Source organism: Heterodontus francisci, chromosome 36 (genome assembly GCF_036365525.1).
Source record: "Heterodontus francisci isolate sHetFra1 chromosome 36, sHetFra1.hap1, whole genome shotgun sequence".
Classification (NCBI taxonomy): Eukaryota; Metazoa; Chordata; class Chondrichthyes; order Heterodontiformes; family Heterodontidae; genus Heterodontus; species Heterodontus francisci.
This window is the reverse complement of record NC_090406.1, coordinates 5,813,292-5,831,792: the sequence shown is the minus strand read 5'-3', so window position 1 is coordinate 5,831,792 and position 18,501 is coordinate 5,813,292. Positions and strand designations below refer to the sequence as shown.

Genomic DNA, 18,501 nt, shown 5'->3' with positions numbered 1-18,501 from the left:
AGAGTGATGGTCGAGGGTCGTTTTTGTGAATGGAGGCCTGTGACCAGTGGGGTACCGCAGGGATTGGTGCCGGGACCCTTACTGTTTGTATTACATTAATGATTTCAACGTGAATATAGGAGGTATGATCAGTAAGTTTGCAGGCGACACGAAAATTGGTGGTGTGGTAAATAGTGAGGAGGAAAGCCTTAGATTACAGGACGATAGAGACGGGCGGAGCAGTGGCAAATGGAGTTTAAACCTGAGAAGTGTGAAGTGATGCACTTTGGGAGGTCTAACAAAGCAGTGGAATATACAATGGATGGTAGTATCCTAAGGAGTACAGAGAGTCAGAGGGACCTTGGGGTGCTTGTCCATAGATCACTGAAGGCAGCAGCACAGGTAGATAAGGTAGTTAGGAAGGCATACGGGATACTTGCCTTTATTAGCCAAGGCATAGAATATAAGAGCAGGGAGGTTATGATGGAGCTGCATAAAATGCTGGTTAGGCCACAGCTGGAGTACTGTGTCCAGTTCTGGTCACCACACTATAGGAAGGGTGTGATTGCAATGGAGAGGGTGCACAGGGGATTCACCAGGATGTTGCCTGGGCTGGAGCATTTCAGCTATGAAGACAGACTGGATAGGCTGGGGTTGTTTTCCTTGGAGCGCAGAAGTCTGAGGGGGGACCTGGTTGAGGTACACAAAATTATGAGGGGCATTGATGGGATAGATAGGAAGAAACCTTTCCCCTTAGCGGGGAGGTCAATAACTAGGGGGCATAGATTTAAGATAAGGGGCAGAAGGTTTAGAGGGGAGTTGAGAAATGTTTTCACCCAGAGGGTGGTTGGAATCTGGAACACACTGCCTGAAGAGGTGGTAGAGGCAGGAACACTCATGACATTCAAGAAGTATTTAGATGAACACTTGAAACGCCATAACATACAAGGCTACGGGCCAAGTGTGGGGAAATGGGGTTAGTTAGGACAGGTGCTTGTTGGTCGGCACTGTGTTGGGCCGAAGGGCCTATTTCTGTGCTGTAAAACTCTGACTCTGTGACTCTAATAGTATTTTGCGGCAGGAAATCCCTCTCGAGTCCAGGGATCCCCTGGCCATTGTAGCACATCTAACTAATCGGGCAGACCAGGGGTTTAACCCAGGGCTCTGAATGGTCTGCTGAACTCAACCCCAATCTGCCCAGTACATTTGCCATTGGGAGAGCTTGTTTGGCAGCCTTGAACATCTTGAAGATGACACTAGGTCGTGTGTCTGAGTAGTTATGCAAGCAGCATTTGTAACAAGATAGATGAGTTGACGACTCAAATAGAAATAAATGGATAGCTATTACAGAGACGTGGTTGCAGGGTGACCAAGACTGGGAACTCAATATTCAAGGGTATTCGACGTTCCGGAAAAATAGGCAAAAAGGAAAAGGAGATGGGGTAGCTTTGTTAATAAAGGAAGGTATCAGTGCGGTGGTGAGTAGTGATATAGGTGCAATAGATCGTGATGTGGCATCAGTTTGGGTGGAAATAATGAATAGTAAGGGGAAGAAGTCATGGGCGGGAGTCATCTATAGGCCCCCGAATAGTTGCTTCACTGTAGGACAAAGTATTAATTGGGAATGATGGAGGCGTGTAAGAAGGGTGCTACAATTGTCATGGATGATTTTAATCTGCATGTTGACTGGATAAATCAGATTGGCAGAGGTAACGTGGAAGACGAATTTGTAGAGTGCATCAGGGCTTGTTACTTAGAGCAATACTTTGCAGAACCAACCTGGAAACAGGCTATTTTAGATCTAGTAATGTGTAATGAGGTAGGATTAATTAGAGATATCATAGTTAAGGATCCTCTAGGGGGTAGCGATCACAACATGGTAGAATTTCAAATTCAGTTTGAGGGCGAGCAACACTGGTCTCAAACCAGTGTCCTCAACTTAAACTAGGGCAATTACGGAGGTATGAAGAAAGAGTTGGCTGGGAAAATAGACTAAGAGAAGGTCAGTGGATGTACAGTGGCAGGCATTTAAGCAGATATTTCATAACACTCAGCAAAAATTTATCCTGATCAATAAGAAAGACTCTGAGACGGATGAACCACCCCTTTAGTTTAGTTTAGAGATACAGCACTGAAACAGGCCCTTCGGCCCACCGAGTCTGTGCCGACCATCAACCACCCATTTTATACTAATCCTACACTAATTCCACATTACCACATCCCCACCTGTCTCTATATTTCCCTACCACCTACCTATACTAGGGGCAATTTATAAAGGCCAATTAAACTATCAACCTGCAAGTTTTTGGCATGTGGGAGGAAACCGGAGCACCCAGAGAAAACCCACGCAGACACAGGGAGAATTTGCAAACTCCACACAGGCAGTCCCCAGAATTGAACCCGGGTCGCTGGAGCTGTGAGGCTGCGGTGCTAACCACTGTGCCGTGGTTAACAAAGGTGGTCAAGGACAGTATCCAATCAAAAACGAAGGCATACAAAGCAGCGAAAACTAGTGGTAGGCCAGAGGATTGGGAATCTTTTTGGAACCGGTAGCGGATGACTAAAAAAACTTAATAGAGGGAGAAAATTGATATGAAAGTAAATTGGCAAGAAATATTAAAAACAAACAGCAAGAGCTTCTACGGGTATGTGAAAAGAGAGTAGCTAAAGTGAGCGTGGGACCCTTGGAGGATGCATCTGGAGAATTGATAACAAGGAACAGGGAAATGACAGCTAATTTAAACCAATATTGCATCGGTCTTCACGGTGGAGGACACTATAAACATCCCACAGATATCAGATAAGCAGGGAGCTAATGGGAGGAAAGATCTTGTAACAGTCTCTATCACGAGGGACAAAGTATTTGACAAACTAATGGGACGAAAGGCAGACAAGTCGCCAGGACTGATGGCCGACATCCAAGGGTTTTAAAGGAAGTGGCTGCAGAGATAGTGGAGGCATTGGTCGAAATATTCCAGAACTCACTGGATTCCGGGAGGGTCCCAGTGGATTGGAAAACCACTAATGTGACACCCCTGTTCGAGAAGGGAGGGAGACAAAAAGCAGGAAACTATAGGCCAGTCAGCCTAACATCGGTCGTTGGGAAAATGCTAGAGTCCATTATTGGGAAGAAATAGGACATTTAGAAATGCTTAACGCAATTAAACAGTCAACATGGTTTTGTGAACGGGAAATCATGTTTGACAAATTTGCTAGAATTCTTTGAGGATATAAGAAGCAGAGTTGATAAAGGGGAACCAGTAGATGTAATTGGATTTCCAGAAGGCATTCGATAAGGTGCCACATAAAAGACTATTGCACAAGATGGGAGCTCACTGTATTGGGGGGTTATGTATTAGCATGGATTGAGGATTGACTAACTCTCAGAAGACAGAGTCGGGATTAATGGGTCTTTTTCAGGTTGGAAAGACATAACTAGTGGAGTGCCGCAAGGATCAGTCCTAGGGCCTCAATTATTTACTATCTTTTTAATGACTTGGAAGAAGGGGCAGAGTGTAATATATTCAAATTTGCTGACGATACAAAAATAGGTGGGAGGGCATCTTGTGATGAGGACATGAGGAATCTTCAAGGAGATATAGATAGGTTGAGTGAGTGGGCAAAAACTTGGCAGATGGAGTTTAATGTGGGAAAGTGTGAGGTCATGCACTTTGGTAGGAAGAATCAAAAGGCAGACTATTATTTAAATGGAGAGAGACTCCAAAAAAGTGCAGCACAGAGGGATCTGGGTGTTGTGCATGAAACACAAAGTTAGCATGCAGATACAGCAAGTAATTAAGAAGGCAAATGGAATTTCGGCCTTTATTGCTAGAGGGTTGGAGTTTAAAAATAGGGAAGTCTTGTTACAACTGTACAGGGTGTTGGTGAGGCCACACCTGGACTACTGTGTACAGTTTTGGTTCCCGTATTTAAAAAAGGATATAATGGCATTGGAGGCAGTTCAAAAGAGACTCCCTAGACTGATTCCTGGGATGAAGGGGTTCACTTATCAAGAACGGCTAAACAGGTTAGGCCTTTATTCATTAGAGTTTAGAAGAATGAGGGCTGATCTTATCAAAACGTACAAGATTCTGAGGGGGCTTGGCAGGGTAGATGTTGAGAATATGTGGGGGAATCTCGAACTAGGGGACATAGTTACAGAATAAGGGAACACTCATTTAAAACAGATGTGAAGGAATTTCTTCTCTGAGGATAGTGAATGTCTGGAAATCTCTGCCCCAGAGAGTTGTGGAGGCTAGATCACAAAGTACTTAAAGAGGAGGTAGATAGATTTTTGAAATATCAGGGAGTTGAGGGCTATGAGGAGCTGGCATGAAAGAGGAGTTGAGGTCTGAGGCAGATCAGCCAGGATCTTATTGAATGGCGGGCAGGCTTGAGAAGCTGAATGGCCTACTCCTGCTTCTATTATGTTCTTAGAAAGCATCCACTGCAATTGCTGTTGGCTCCACTCTAAAGTATTATCAAAAGTATTAACAAGTATAAATTTTCAGTTGTAAAAAGTAGTATGTGCCGATGCTGATTTCATTTTGAGTGAAATTGAGATCTGTAACCCTCCACTTCTGTGATTTTAGAAATGTTGAGTAATCATGCATGGAATATCTTTTAAAAGAACTTGGCTCAGTTTTTCATTTTCATTGTTGTTTTCCTCTCTGCCCTTGTTTTATTTCAGTCTCTGAAGAAAGTGGGTCAGGACTCAACAGTTCTACTGATCTGTATAACAGTGTTTCTCTCGTACCTGCCTGAAGCAGGCCAGTATTCCAGCTTCTTTCTTTATCTCAGACAGGTAAAGTGGCCCTGTAAAATTTAAAATCTGTTATTTCTGAAAGGGAATGAATGGTTTAATGACAGTAGATTAACTTGCTCTCTTCCTTTATTTCCCCCCCTCCTGATAGTTTTCTCATTCCCCTTCTCACTGTGTAGATGGGTGATCTGCTCCCAGGCTGATGCCATACCAGAATCACTAAAGGTAGCTGTTGCTCCTATTTTATCCCCTGCCTCTCCTTCCTTCACTGGGAAACGTAACTGACTTGTACTCACTCACACCTGTCCACAGATAATGTGGCTGAAATGGAAAATTCACCAGGGAAACGGGACGGCACAGTTGCATGCCAAGTCTGTGGCATGGTGTGTTAGGGCACAGACCTTGTGTTCCAAAGCTGCTGCACAGTCAGTGTTTATACTTAACCAGTATAATCAACTAAATTAAACTAAGTCGTCATAAGCCTCGAAAAGCTGTATATTATTATCAACACAAGGGCAGCAAAATATCTCTTACGTGTACCTTAGGCCATCTCCCTCAACTCTTCTCCCAAATCCTGCTCCCAGTCCATCACCTTTCTGAGATTATGTTAGAAATGTTTAGTTACATTTACTTCCTTCAATCATAAGGTCAGAAGTGGGGATGTTCGCTGATTATTCAGCACCATCCGCAACTCCTCAGATACTGAAGCAGTCCATGCAGAAATGCAATAAGACCTGGGCAATATCCAGGCTTGGACTGAAAGGTGGCAAGTAACATTCGCACCACACAAGTGCCAGGCGATGGTCATCTCCAACAAGAGAGAATGTAACCATCTTCCCTTGGCATTCAATGGCATTACCATTGCTGAATTCCCCCACTATCAACACCCTAGGGACTACCATTGGCCAGAAACTGAACTGGAGTAGCCATATAAATACCGTGGCTACAAGAGCAGGTCAGAGGCTAGGAATCCTGTGTCAAGTAACTCACCTCCTGATTCCTCAAAGCCTGTCCACCATCGACAAGGCACAAGTCAGAAGTGTGATGGAATACTCTCCACTTGCCTGGATGGATGCAGCTCCAACAACACTCAAGAAGCTCGACACCAGCCAGGGCAAAGCAGCCGCTTGATTGGCACACCATCCACAAACATTTACTCCCTCCACCATCGACGCACAGTGGCAACAGTGTGTACCATCTACAAGATGCACTGCAGCAACGCCCCAAGGCTCTTTAGACAGCACCTTCCAAACCGTCGACCTCTACTAACTAGAAGGACAAGGGTAGCAAATGCATGGGAACATCACCACCTGCAAGTTCTCCTCCAAGCCACACACCATCCTGACTTGGAACTATATCGCCGTTCCTTCACTGCCGCTGGATCAGAATCCTGGAACTCCCTTCCTAACAGCACTGTGGATGTACATACCTCCCATGGACTGCAGTGGTTCAAGAAGACAGCTCACCACCACCTTTTCAAGGGCAATTAGGGATGGGCAATAAATGCTGTCCTGGCCAGCAATGCCCACATCCCATGAATGAATTAAAAAAAATTTTACAGGTACTAGTTAAGTGTAAGAGAGTTAGTCTTCATACCAGAGGCTGTTACAAAGAAACATAGAAAATAGAAGCAGGAGTAGGCCTTTCAAGCCTGCTCCACCATTCATTATGATCATGGCTGATCATCCAACTCAGTAGCCTGTTCCCGCTTTCCCCCCATATCCTTTGATCCCTTTTGCCCCAAGAGCTATATCTAACTCCTTGAAAACACACAATGTTTTGACCTCAACTGCTTTCTGTGGTAGCGAATTCCACAGGCTCACCACTCTCTGGGTGAAGAAATTTCTCCTCATCTCATTCCTGAAAGGTTTACCCCGTATCCTTAGACTATGACCTTGGTTCTGGAGTACCCCCCCACCCCCAGCACCATCGGGAACATCCTTCCTGCATCTTGTTAGAATTTTATAGGTTTCTATGAGATCCCCCCTCACTCTTCTGAACTGCAGCGAATATAATCCTAACCGACTCAATCTCTTCTCATACATCAGACCCACCATCCCAGGAATCAGTCTGGTAAACCTTCACTGCACTCCCTCTATAGCAAGAACATCCTTCCTCAGATAAGGAGACCAAAACTCTGCAATCTATTCCAGGTGTGGCCTCACCAAGGCTCTGTATAATTGCAGCAAGACATCCCTGCTCCTTGACTCAAATCCTCTTGCTATGAAGGTCAACATACCATTTGCTTTTTTTTTTTACTGCCTGTTGCACCTGCATGCTTACCTTCAACGACTGGTGTACGAGAACACCCGGGTCTTGTATATTCCCCTCTTTCAGTTTATAGCCATTCAGATAATCTGCCTTCCTGTTTTTGCTACCAAAGTGGATAACCTCACATTTATCCACATTATACTGCATCTGCCATGCATTTGCCTGCTCACTCAACTTGTCCAAATCACCCTGCAGCGCCTCTGCATCCTCCTCACAACTCTCCCTCCCACCCAGTTTTGTGTCATCTGCAAATTTGGAGATATTACATTTAGTTCCCTCATCTAAATCATTAATGTATATTGTGAATAGCTGGGGTCCTAGCACCGATCCCTGCGGTACGCCACTAGTCACTGCCTGCCATTCGGAAAAAGACCCGTTTATTCCTACTGTTTGTTTCCTGTCTGCCAACTAATTTTCTATCCATCGCATTACACTGCCCCCAGTCCCATGCGCTTTAATTTTACACGCTAATCTCTTATGTGGGAGTTTGTCGAAAGCCTTCTGAAAGTCCAAATAAACACATCCACTGGCTCCCCCTCATCAGCTCTACTAGTTACACCCTCAAAGAATTCTAGTAGATTTGTCAAGCATGATTTCCCTTTCATAAATCCATGCTGACTGCCCGTTTCTACCACTGTTCTCTAAGTTCTCTGCTATAAAATCTTTGATATGGACTCTAGAATTTTTCCCCACTACTGACGTCTGGCTGACTGGTCTATAATTCCCTGTTTTCTCTCTACCTCCCTTTTTAAATAGTGGAGTTACATTAGCTACACTCCAATCTGTAGGAACTGTTCCAGAGTCTGTAGAATCTTGGACGATGACCACCAATGCATCCACTATTTCTAGGGCCACTTCCTTAAGTACTCTGATGTAGATTATCAGGCCCTGGGGATTTATCGGCTTTCAATCCCATCAATTTCCCATACCATTTCTCTACGCATACTGATTTCCTTCAGTTCCTCCCTTTCACTAAACCTGCATACCCCAACATTTCTGGTATGATTTTTGTGTCCTCTTTTGTAAAGACAGAGCCAAAGTATGCATTTAGCTGGTCATCCATTTCTTTGTTCCCCATAATAAATTCCCTTGTTTCTGACTGTAAGGGACCTACATTTGTCTTCACCAATCTTTTTCTCTTCACATACCTACAGAAACCTTTACAGTCAGTTTTTATGTTCCCCGCAAGCTTACTCTCATATTCTATTTTCCCATTTTTAATCAATCCCTTGGTCCTCCTTTGCTGAATTCTAAACTGCTCCCAATCCTCAGGTATGTTTTTTGTCTGGCGAATTTGTATGCCTCTTCCTTGGATCTAATGCTATCTTGAATTTCCCTTGTAAACCATGGTTTGGCTACCTTTCCCGTTTTACTTTTGCACCAGACAGGAATAAACAATTGTTGCAGTTCATCCATGCGCTCTTTGAATGTTTGCCATTGCCTATCCACCGTCATCCCTTTTAAGTAACGTTTCCCAATCCATCATAGCCAACTCGCGCCTCATACCTTCATAGTTTCCTTTACTAAGATTCAGGACCCTAGTCTCGGAATCAACTATGTCACTCTCCATCTTGATGAAGAATTCTATCATATTATGTTTGCTCATCCCCTAGGGGTCTTGCACAACTTGATTGTCAATTATTCCCCTCTCATTACACAATACCCAGTCTAGGATGGCCTGTTCTCTAGTTGGTTCCTCAACGTATTGGTCCAGAAAACCATTCCTTATACACTCCATGAATTCCTCCTCTACGGTATTGTGACTAATTTGATTTGCCCAATCTATACGCAGATTAAAGTCACCCATAGTTACAAATGTTCTTTTATCGCATGCGTTTCTAATTTCCTGTTTAATACCATTCCCAATATCGCCACTACAGTTTGGGGGACTATATACAACCCCCACTAATGTTTTTTTTGCTCCTTCGTGTTTCTCAGCTCTGCCAATACAGGTTCCACATCGTCAGAGCTAATATCCTTCCTCACTATTGCGTTAATTTCCTTTTTAACCAGCAATGTTGACCTTATGGTGCTGGAGCGAGAGTTTCAGCTACAGGATTTCAGCTGTGGTATTTGGGAGTGGGCATAGAGAGCAATGGCTGTAATGACTTGGACAGATCAGCATGGGGACTGCAGCTGGAGCACTTGGGATGGGAGGAAGTGGAGCATAGCTAAGCCTCCTGATAGGAGAGAGATGACACTTAGAAAAATTCAAGGTAATCAGGCAGAGTCAACAACGTTTTGTGGAGGGCAAATCATGTTTAGCCAGTTTATTGGAGTTCTTTGAAGAAGTAATGTGCTGTAGATAAAGAGGAACAGGTGGATGTGCTGTACTTAGATTTCCTGAAGGCGTTTGGTAAGGTACCACATCAAAGGTTATTGTGAAAACAAAAGCTTATGGTGTAGGGGGTAACAGATTGGCTAGCTAACCGGAAACAGAAGGCATAAATGGGTCACTTTCTGGTTGGCAAGATGTAATGAGTGGTGCTGCAGGGGTCAATGCTGGGGCCTCAACTTTTTACTATTTATATAATGACTTGGATGAAGGGACCAAAGGTATGGTTGCTAGATTTGCTGATGACACAAAGATGAGTCGAAAGTAAGTTGTGAAGAGGGCATAAGGGGGTTACAAAGGGCTATAGATAGGTTAAGTGAGTGAGCAAAGATATATCAAATGGAGTTATAATGTGGGAAAAATGTGAAATTGTCTAATTTGGCAGGAATAATAAAAAAGCATATCTAAATGGTGAGAGATTGCAGCGCTCTCAGATGCAGAGGGATCTGGTGTCCTGGTGCATGAATCGCAAAAGGGTAGTATGCAGGTACAGCAAGTAACTAGGAAAGGTAATAGAATGTTGTTGTGTATTGTAAGAGGAATTGAATACAGAAGTGGGGAGTTAATGCTTTAGTTATACAGGGCATTGGTGAGACCACATCTGGAGTACCCTGTACAGTATTGGTCTACTTATTTTTGGAAGGATGTAAATGGGTTGGAAGCAGTTCAGAGAAGGTTTACTAGATTAATACCTGGAATGGTGGGTTGTCTTATATGGAAAGTGGGACAGGCTAGGCTTGTATCCACTGGGGTTCAGAAGAGTAAGAGGCAACTTGATTGAAACATAGAAGATCCTGAGGGGTCTTGACAGGGTGGATGTGGAAAGGATGTTTCCTCTTGTGGGAGAATCTAGAAATAGGGGTCACTGTTTAAAAATGAAGAGGCGCCCATTTAAGGCAAAGATGAGAATTGTTTTCTCTGAGGGTCGTGAGTCTTTGGAACTATCTTCCTCAGAAGACGGTGGAAGCAGAGTCTTTGAATATTTTCAAGCCAGAGGTAGATAGATTATTGATAAGCAAGGGGGTGAAAGGTTATCGGGGTAGGTGGGAATGTGGAGTGGAGGTTACAGTCGGATCAGTCATGATCTTGTTGAATGATGGAGTAAACTCAAGGGGCCGAGTGACCTGCTCCTAATTTGTATGTTTGTATAACCTAGGAAGGAGCAGAGTCTGGGCGGAGTGAGTAAAATGTCTCCAGTGGAGGATTAACAAACTATGGAAGCTATTGAGGCTATGGAAAGAGGGTTGAAACTTTTCTCCCTTCATTTTTTGTAGATCAACATGTCTTCAACATGTGAGTCTCAATTGCTACCAATTTGTTAATAACTTGGGAATTGTTTTAGGACCAGAAATAGTAAAATTATCTGTTTCAAAATTCAAGAACAAGAAATTCAAGTTGGATACAATGAATTTTAAATGAGGATTCCTGAAATTTGTCCAAATCAATGTTCTTGATGGTTGCTCTGTCGAATTGCCTATTGCCTTGTTAATGGTGGAGCTCAGACATACTGGGATCCCCTTGCAGTGTATATGTTTTCATATTGCTGCCAGTCTCCTGTCTGTCTGTCTGACTACAGGTAGCCTTTGTTTTTCTTCCTTTTGTGAGGGCTTGGTTCAGTGGGTAAGAAGCTTGTGGATTCAAGTCCCTATTCTGCATATGCAATCCTGGATGACATTTTAATACAGGTCTGAGGGGAGTGAGTGCTGCATTGGTGGAGGTGACTTTTTTTGATGACCGCTCGTCTCATTGTTCAGGTAGACATAGGAGCCGATGGCAGTAATGAAGAATAGCAAGGCCCCTTTCCCATTTCTGGCCGACATTTCTTCCTCAAACAAAAACAGATTAGCTGGTCATTCATCTCACTACTGTCTTCGGACCCTTGCTGGGCACAGATCAGCTGCCATGTTTACCCATAAGTTTCTTCCAAGTACCTCCTTAGCTGTTAAGCAATTTGGGATGTCCTGAAAATATGAAGGATGTTCTACAAGGGCAAGTTCTTCCCTTTTTTCCGAGAAGTACTATGTTATTTAAAAACAGTCAGCACTTCCTTGCTAACTCTGTGTGTAACTTGAGTTCAATTCCCATTGTGTGCTAAGTTTCCTGATCTCTGGTTAGTAGGAAGGGTGTGACATAGAGTTATACAGCACCGAAATGGGTTGAAGGGTTATGGAGAACGGGCAGGAAAGTGGAGTTGAGGCCAAGATGAGATTAGCCATGATCGTATTGAATGGCGGAGCAGGCTCGAGGGGCTGAATTGCCTACTCCTGCTCCTAGTTCTTATGTTCTTGTGTTATGTTCATAAACAGGCCCTTCGGCCTATCATGTCCGTGCCGGCCATCATGCACCTACCTATTCTAATCCCATTTTCCAGCACTTGGCCCAATAGTCATAATTGACAGTTGGCAGTATTCCTGGACTAGGGTGAGTTTAAACATTTTATTTTAAAAATGGGGAAGTTTAGTCCCCCGTGTAGTGGCTCCACCTCCTCCCAAGTAGGCTGGGGTGTTTGATGTTATGGATTCTGAGCCCAGACCAACTCTGGATTCGCAGTTACATCTCGACTGAGAATTCAGCTCCCTCGCATTATTGGGTTTATAACTTCCTCTGTATTCTCCTGAGCATTTATTCTCAGGCTGAAATGGGGTTCTGATTGCAGAGTGATCTTCTGCAATGTTATTCCACATAAGATGTGGTTAGAATGTGTAACTCGCTACCACAAGGAGTAGTTGAGGCAAATGGCATAGTTGCATTTAAGGGGAAGCTAGATAAGCACAAGGGAGAAATGAATAAAAGGATGTGTTAATGGGCTTAGATGAAGACGAGAGGAGGCTTGTGTGGCGTAAACACCAGCAATGACCTGTTGGGCTGAATGGCCTGTTTAAGCTGTAAATACTTTAAGATGTGTGTATTTTTTTTATACCCGACCCTTTCTTCTATTTATTGTACACTTTTGTGTTCTCTAGGTTATTGGATTTTCCTCAGAAACTGTAGCTGCCTTTATTGCAGTTGTAGGAATCCTTTCCATTTTAGCTCAAGTAAGTGCTTGCTACTTAAAAGTAGGAACATTTTAAGTGCAATATGCTTACAGTCTGACAACTATTCTAGTAGCTGTCTGTCAGCAAATGACAGTGAGTTAGGGAAATAAGGATTGTGTGCTGATGCCGACTGTGTTTTTCCAACATGTATTTTTTTTCTTTTACTGATGAAACATTCATTTCACTTGTATTTGGTTTACAGACTGTGGTGCTTGGTATTCTGATGAGATCCATAGGGCATAAGAACACCATCCTCCTGGGCCTTGGCTTCCAGATTCTCCAGCTTGCTTGGTATGGTTTTGGGTCTCAGCCCTGGTAAGTATTTATTTCCTCTGAAGAATCACTCATAACAAATAGGAGCAGGAGTAGGCCGTCCAGCCCCTCAAGCCTGTTCAAAAAATCATGCGTGATCTTTGACTTCAACTCCACTTTCCTGCCTGATCCCCAAATTCTTCCGAAGAAGGGTCACTGACCTGAAATGTTAACTCTGCTTCTCTTTCCACAGATGCTGCCAGACCTGCTGAGTGATTCCAGCATTTCTTGTTTTTATTTACCCCAAATTCTTTGATTCCCTTGAGTCAAAATCTATCGACCTCAGCCTCGAATAAACTCAACAATGAGCATCCATAACCCTCTGATTAGAGTATTCCAAAGATTCATTAACCCTTGAGTGGAGAATTTAAAATGGGGAATAGAGAAATTACAGAGAAGCTAAATTATTATTTTGTTTCTGTCGTCACTGAGGAAGATGCAAGAAATCTCCCAGAATTAGAGATTCAAGGGACTAGGGAGAATGAGGAATTGAAGGAAATTAGTAGTATTAGTAAGAAGTTGTATTGGAGAAATTAATGGGGCTGAAAGTTGAGAAGTCCCTGGGAGCTGATATTCTACATCCCCAGAGTGTTGAAAGAGGTAGCTATGGAGATAATGAATGTATTGGGGATTATCCAAAATTCTATAGATTCTGGAACGGTTCCTGCAGATTTGAAGGTAGCAAATGTCACCCCACTATTTAAGAAGGGAGGGGGAGAGAAAACCGGGAACTAAAGACTTGTTGGCCTTACGTCAGTAGTAGGGAAAATACTAGAATCTATTCTACAGGATGTGATAAATGGACACTTGGATTATAATCTGATTGGGCATAATCATCATGGATTTATGAATGGGAAATCCTGTTTGACGAACCTGTTGGAGTTTTTTGAGGATGTTACTAACAGAATTGATAAAGGGGAGTCAGTGGATGTAGTACACTTGGATTTTCAAAAGGCTTTTGATAAAGTCCCCCACAGGAGTTTGGTTAGCAAAATTAAAGTACATGGGATAGGAGATAATATACTGGCATGGATTAAAGATTAGTTAACAGGCAGAAAACATTAGGAAAAAATGGGTCATTCTCACACTGGCAGGCTGTGACTAGTGGGGTACCACAAAGATCAGTACTTGGGGCCCCAGCTGTTCACAGTATATATCAATGGTTTGGATGTGGGGACCAAATGTAGTATTTCCAAGTTCGTGGATGACACAAAACTAGGTGAGAATGTGTGTTGTGAGGAAGATGCAAAGTGGTTTCTAGGGGATTTGGACGGACTTAGTGAGTGGGCAAGAACATGGCAGATGGAGTATCATGTGGGAAAAATGTGTGTTTATCCATTTTCGTAGGAGGAACAGATGTGCAGACTATTTCTTAAATGGTAGCAGATTAGAAAGAGTAGATGTATAAAGGGACCTGGGTGTCCTCGTCAGTAAGTCGCTGAAAGCTAACATGCAGGTGCAGCAAGCAATTATGGAGGCTAATGGTATGTTGTCCTTTATCGCAAGAGGATTTGAGTACAGGAGTAGCGAAGTCTTCAATTGTACAGAACCTTGGTTAGACTGCACCTGGAGTAGTGTGTGCAGTTTTGGTCCCCTTACCTTAGGAAGGATATTATTGCCATAGAGGGAGTGCAACAAAGGTTCACCAGACTTGTTCCTGGCATGGCGGGACTGTCCAATGAAGAGAGATTGGGGGAACTGGGCCTGTATTCTCTGAAGTTTAGAAAAATGAGAGGTGATCTCATTGAAACCTACAAAATACTTTAAGGGATCGACAGAGTAGATGTTTCCCCTGGTTGGGGAGTCTAGAACAGGAGGCACAATTTCAAAATAATTGGGAAGCCACTTAGGACCAAGATGAGAAATCTCTTTACTCAGAGGGTTGTAAATCTTTGAAATTCTGTACCCCAGAGGGCTGTGGAAGCTCAGTCATTGAGTATGTTTAAAGGAGAGATTGACAGATTTCTAAATACCAGTGACACAAAGGGAAGTGGGGTTAGTGTGGGGAAAAATGCAATGAAGTGGATGATCGGCCATGGTTGTTTTGAATTGTGGAGCAGGCTCGATGGGCTGAATGGCCTCCTCCTGTTCCTCTGTTGCTATGCAAGAAATTTCTCATCTCAGGATAAGGGGTCAGCCATTTAGGACTATGGCTGCTGTTTCTGGACTCTTGCTCCAGGCAGCTGCTAGTATCCTGTTTATAACTCAATAGTTTTTCAGTGCAAGATGCCCTGCATATGCAAATAATCTTCAGTTTTGCTAGTTTAGAATTTCCATGGAGATGAGAGACACCTTTCTAGAATTATAAGTTACAGGAAACTGTGTGGAGAGAGTGCAGAGGAGATTGCAGGACTATGGAAAAAGAGCTGGGGGAGTAGGACTAATGGATAGCTCTTCAAAGAGCTGATGCAGGCTCAATCAACCAAATGGCCTCCTATATTCTATTTACTAGAATGGTACCAATGGTGAAGCACTTCAGTTATGTGGAGATACTAGAGAAGTTGGAATTTTTCACTTTGGAGCAGAGAAAGTCAAAGAAAGATTCAGTCAAGCTGTTTTAAAATTTCAGTGTGTGAAGGAGAATGGTTTCCATTGGCAGGAGGATCAGTAATAGGACATAGTTTCAAGTTAATTAGAAAAAGAACCAGAGGGGAGCTGAATTTTTTTTCACGCCGTGAACTGTTATATCTGGAATACGCTGCCTGAAAGGGTGGTGGAAGCAGATTCAATAGTAACTTTTGTTGCCACCTTTTGAGCTATATGATTCTATGTCTGAAAATAAGTGAAAATTATATTAAAGATGTTTGTCTAGAGATTGAGAGGGGGTTTCTGGCATTGAGCAGTGGCCGGACACTGCTTTAATGATGAGTACTGCTCACCTGATGGTCTAAGGAGTGAGTAGCTAAGCCACAGTGACCCCGATGGTCCCAGTTTCAATGTTTGATCTGTTAAGTTAGCTGATCTTCCCTGGGAAAAATAGAGGAGCTAGGATTGGGCTTTAGTGAGCCTGTGTTGAGGGGAAAGTCAGGTTGGATTCCTGCACCTGAACGATATCCAGTGACCCCTGTTGAAAAGTGCGAATGCATGTGGGCATTGATTGAGGACTTGGATGTGTGATGCTCCCTGCAGTTGAATAGCCTACTAATGCTGAGTGGCTGGGGTAGCATGTAAAGAATGATTTCCTGGAAGAGGCCCCATAGAGCAACTAGTGTTTTATTCAGGAGGCAAATTGTGGCCCAAAGATATTAAAAACTAATTTTTTTTAAAGCAGCATGTCAGAGGCAGAAAATGTGTTGACTGAGTGATAAAATGGCAAAACTTTTCTTGCACAGGAGCAAATGCTGAAATACTCTAGAAAGGTGATGGTGAAGTAGAAACAGCCCTGAGTCCAGCTGCTGCCAGACTAAACCAGATTCCAACATTCAGGGCACTCTGAGCTCTTCTTCATCTCTGCTCCTTCTGAAATAGGATACCAAAATAAAACATTCACTAAGCTTAACAACAAACTAGTTAGCCTCTAGTCTATTTGAACGCAAAGCACTTTTGCCTCCCCAAACAGCTCAACCTGTGTTTCATCTCCTTTCACATCTGACTTCTTGGCACTGCCATAGCCACTTGCTCATAACCTTTTCCTCTGAGGTCAAAGAACATAATGAAGCAAAATTGCCTGAGAACATTTGCCATGGCAACTTTAAAAATCTCAAGGTGTTATTGGGTGCAGCTTAAGTCACGGCTGACTGGTTATAAGCTCAGCTAGTCTGCAGTCTCTGGTGTAGTCCCAGCTGTCTGTACGGAATTAAAATGATGAGGTATGACTAGCTGAACAGAAAGTAACTAGAACAAATGAGCGTGCCTAAATTGTTTTCTTACTGTACGCAGAGCAGCAAACGTTGGGGAAGTTAGGAGTTTTATTTACAACTACGAGAACAGCAAAGCTTGCAAACCTCTTTAAACAAATGGAACTGTTTTTTAATTTTTAAGTTTCCATCAAAATAGTTTTTAAATGAATGTATGATGTCAGTTGTGGTCAGTGATACGTGGTAGATCTGTAAGCACATAATCTGGTGTTTTAAGGTTGGCTGCTAAAGTTCCAATTGGTGCTTTTATGTTGCCTATTTCCTACTCTTGGAGCCATTGATGAATACAAATGGATAGGATGCCCTCTGGTGCTTTATCATTTCACTTTTCAGTCGGATACAGTGGCTGTGGTTTCAGTGGTCTAAGTGGAGGGCATAGTTCCCACTACACTTGTGCAATAGTGGAGGTGTATTTGCACAGTGCAGTGGGAACTGATGCCCTCCACTTAGACTACTGAAACCAGCTTCCTTATTCCAATGGTGCACCTGCATTTTCAAAAGTCTGCCATGTTGCCAGTTCTCAACTGCAGGGTGCTTGAACTGTAAAACACAGCCAGGAAAACCAGTTACTGCCACTGATATGTTGACACCGAGTGTTTACTTGTTGGTCTTGCAGGATGATGTGGGCAGCAGGAGCCGTGGCTGCCATGTCCAGCATCACCTTCCCAGCGGTCAGCGCCCTTGTTTCCAGGAACGCCGATCCAGATCAGCAAGGTAGGCCTTCTTCCCCCCCCTTCTCAAACATACACCGTGTATAGCAGGTGCAAAATGATTTTAAGCCTTCCCACAAATTGCAGTCTGAATAACAGCCGTTGTTGTGATGCTATAAGCAATCAGTTGTGGGTGAATTTGCTGTTCCTGTCTCCAAATGCCCACTTTGTGACTGGGTGAATGAGTTGCCATTTCCTGTAGGACTTCTGTTTTGGATCACTGAGTCAATGAACTAAAGCTACACAGACCAGCAAGTCTCTGGTCGAATGCCTTTATTGCATAAGCTGATCTCAACATCTAATGCACTACAATTGGCCTCTGCATTGTGAGGGGTGTGGGTGGGTGAGGGGGAGAAGGAAGGTATCAGCCAGAGCTGGGTGTGTGTGTGCGCGCATTTAATAGCTATACTGCCTGTCAATAATTAATACAAAAGCAAAATTTTGCAGATGATGGAAATACTGCAGTCAGGTGGTATCTGTGGAGAGGAAAACAGTTAATGTTTCAAGTCGATCTTTCATCAAAACTGGAAAAAGTTAGCGATGTGATGGGTTTTAAGCAAGCACATGCAGGGAGAAGAGCGAAAGTGAAGCTCTGATGGGGAGTATGGCAGGAGTGATTAAATGACAAAAGAGATGATGGTGCAAGGCAAAAGGGGGTGATAATTGGATAAAACAAATTTTAAAAAGGGTCTAGAGGAGCTGTAAATGCCAGCAGCTACAACCTGTCCGTGCTTGCCCACGCTCACTTCAGTGAGGTAGTGTCGGGCAACTGGCACTTGAACCATTTCCCAGTGAACCTCCAGTGTCGCCAGGTCATGAGTGGAGGGGGCACCTGATTGGCACTTGCAATTCTAAAAGAGTTTTCATTGTTCATATACGGTTTGTTTTTAATTTTACCTTGAGCAAGAGTAAATTTACTGCATCTGCTCAATCCTTGATCGATTAGGAACAGTTAAAATGTGAAGTCTTCATTTTAGAGGATTTACGTTTGAGCCGGTCTTTCCTTTTTTCTACAGGAGTTGTGCAAGGAATGATCACTGGAATCCGTGGATTGTGCAATGGCCTTGGTCCAGCTTTATACGGATTTGTATTCTACCTTTTTCACGTGGAGTTAAATGGAATGGGAGAGGTTGACAACCCAGGCAAAGTTCCAAAAGGAAACATGCAGAATCCCACTGATGAGGTAAAGAAACAATTTTTTGTGTGGGCCCAGCTCCCTAGAGTACCTCCATGAGTCAGT

The 18,501-nt window shown here is 43.3% G+C and overlaps 1 protein-coding gene across 2 annotated transcripts in view; it reads left to right on the top strand.

The window, feature by feature from the left end:
• Positions 1 to 18,501, top strand: part of LOC137351535 (hippocampus abundant transcript 1 protein-like) — a 70,629-nt gene that overhangs the window by 39,538 nt on the left and 12,590 nt on the right. For both annotated transcript variants that reach the window (XR_010969512.1, XM_068016028.1), the window contains exons 7-11: positions 4,670 to 4,783; positions 12,311 to 12,382; positions 12,585 to 12,697; positions 17,168 to 17,265; positions 18,278 to 18,444. Coding sequence is in view for 1 of the 2 variants with exons in the window: in XM_068016028.1 (XP_067872129.1) it covers positions 4,670 to 4,783; positions 12,311 to 12,382; positions 12,585 to 12,697; positions 17,168 to 17,265; positions 18,278 to 18,444 (564 nt within the window). In the remaining variant the exon portion in view is untranslated. The remainder of the gene's footprint in view (positions 1 to 4,669; positions 4,784 to 12,310; positions 12,383 to 12,584; positions 12,698 to 17,167; positions 17,266 to 18,277; positions 18,445 to 18,501) is intronic.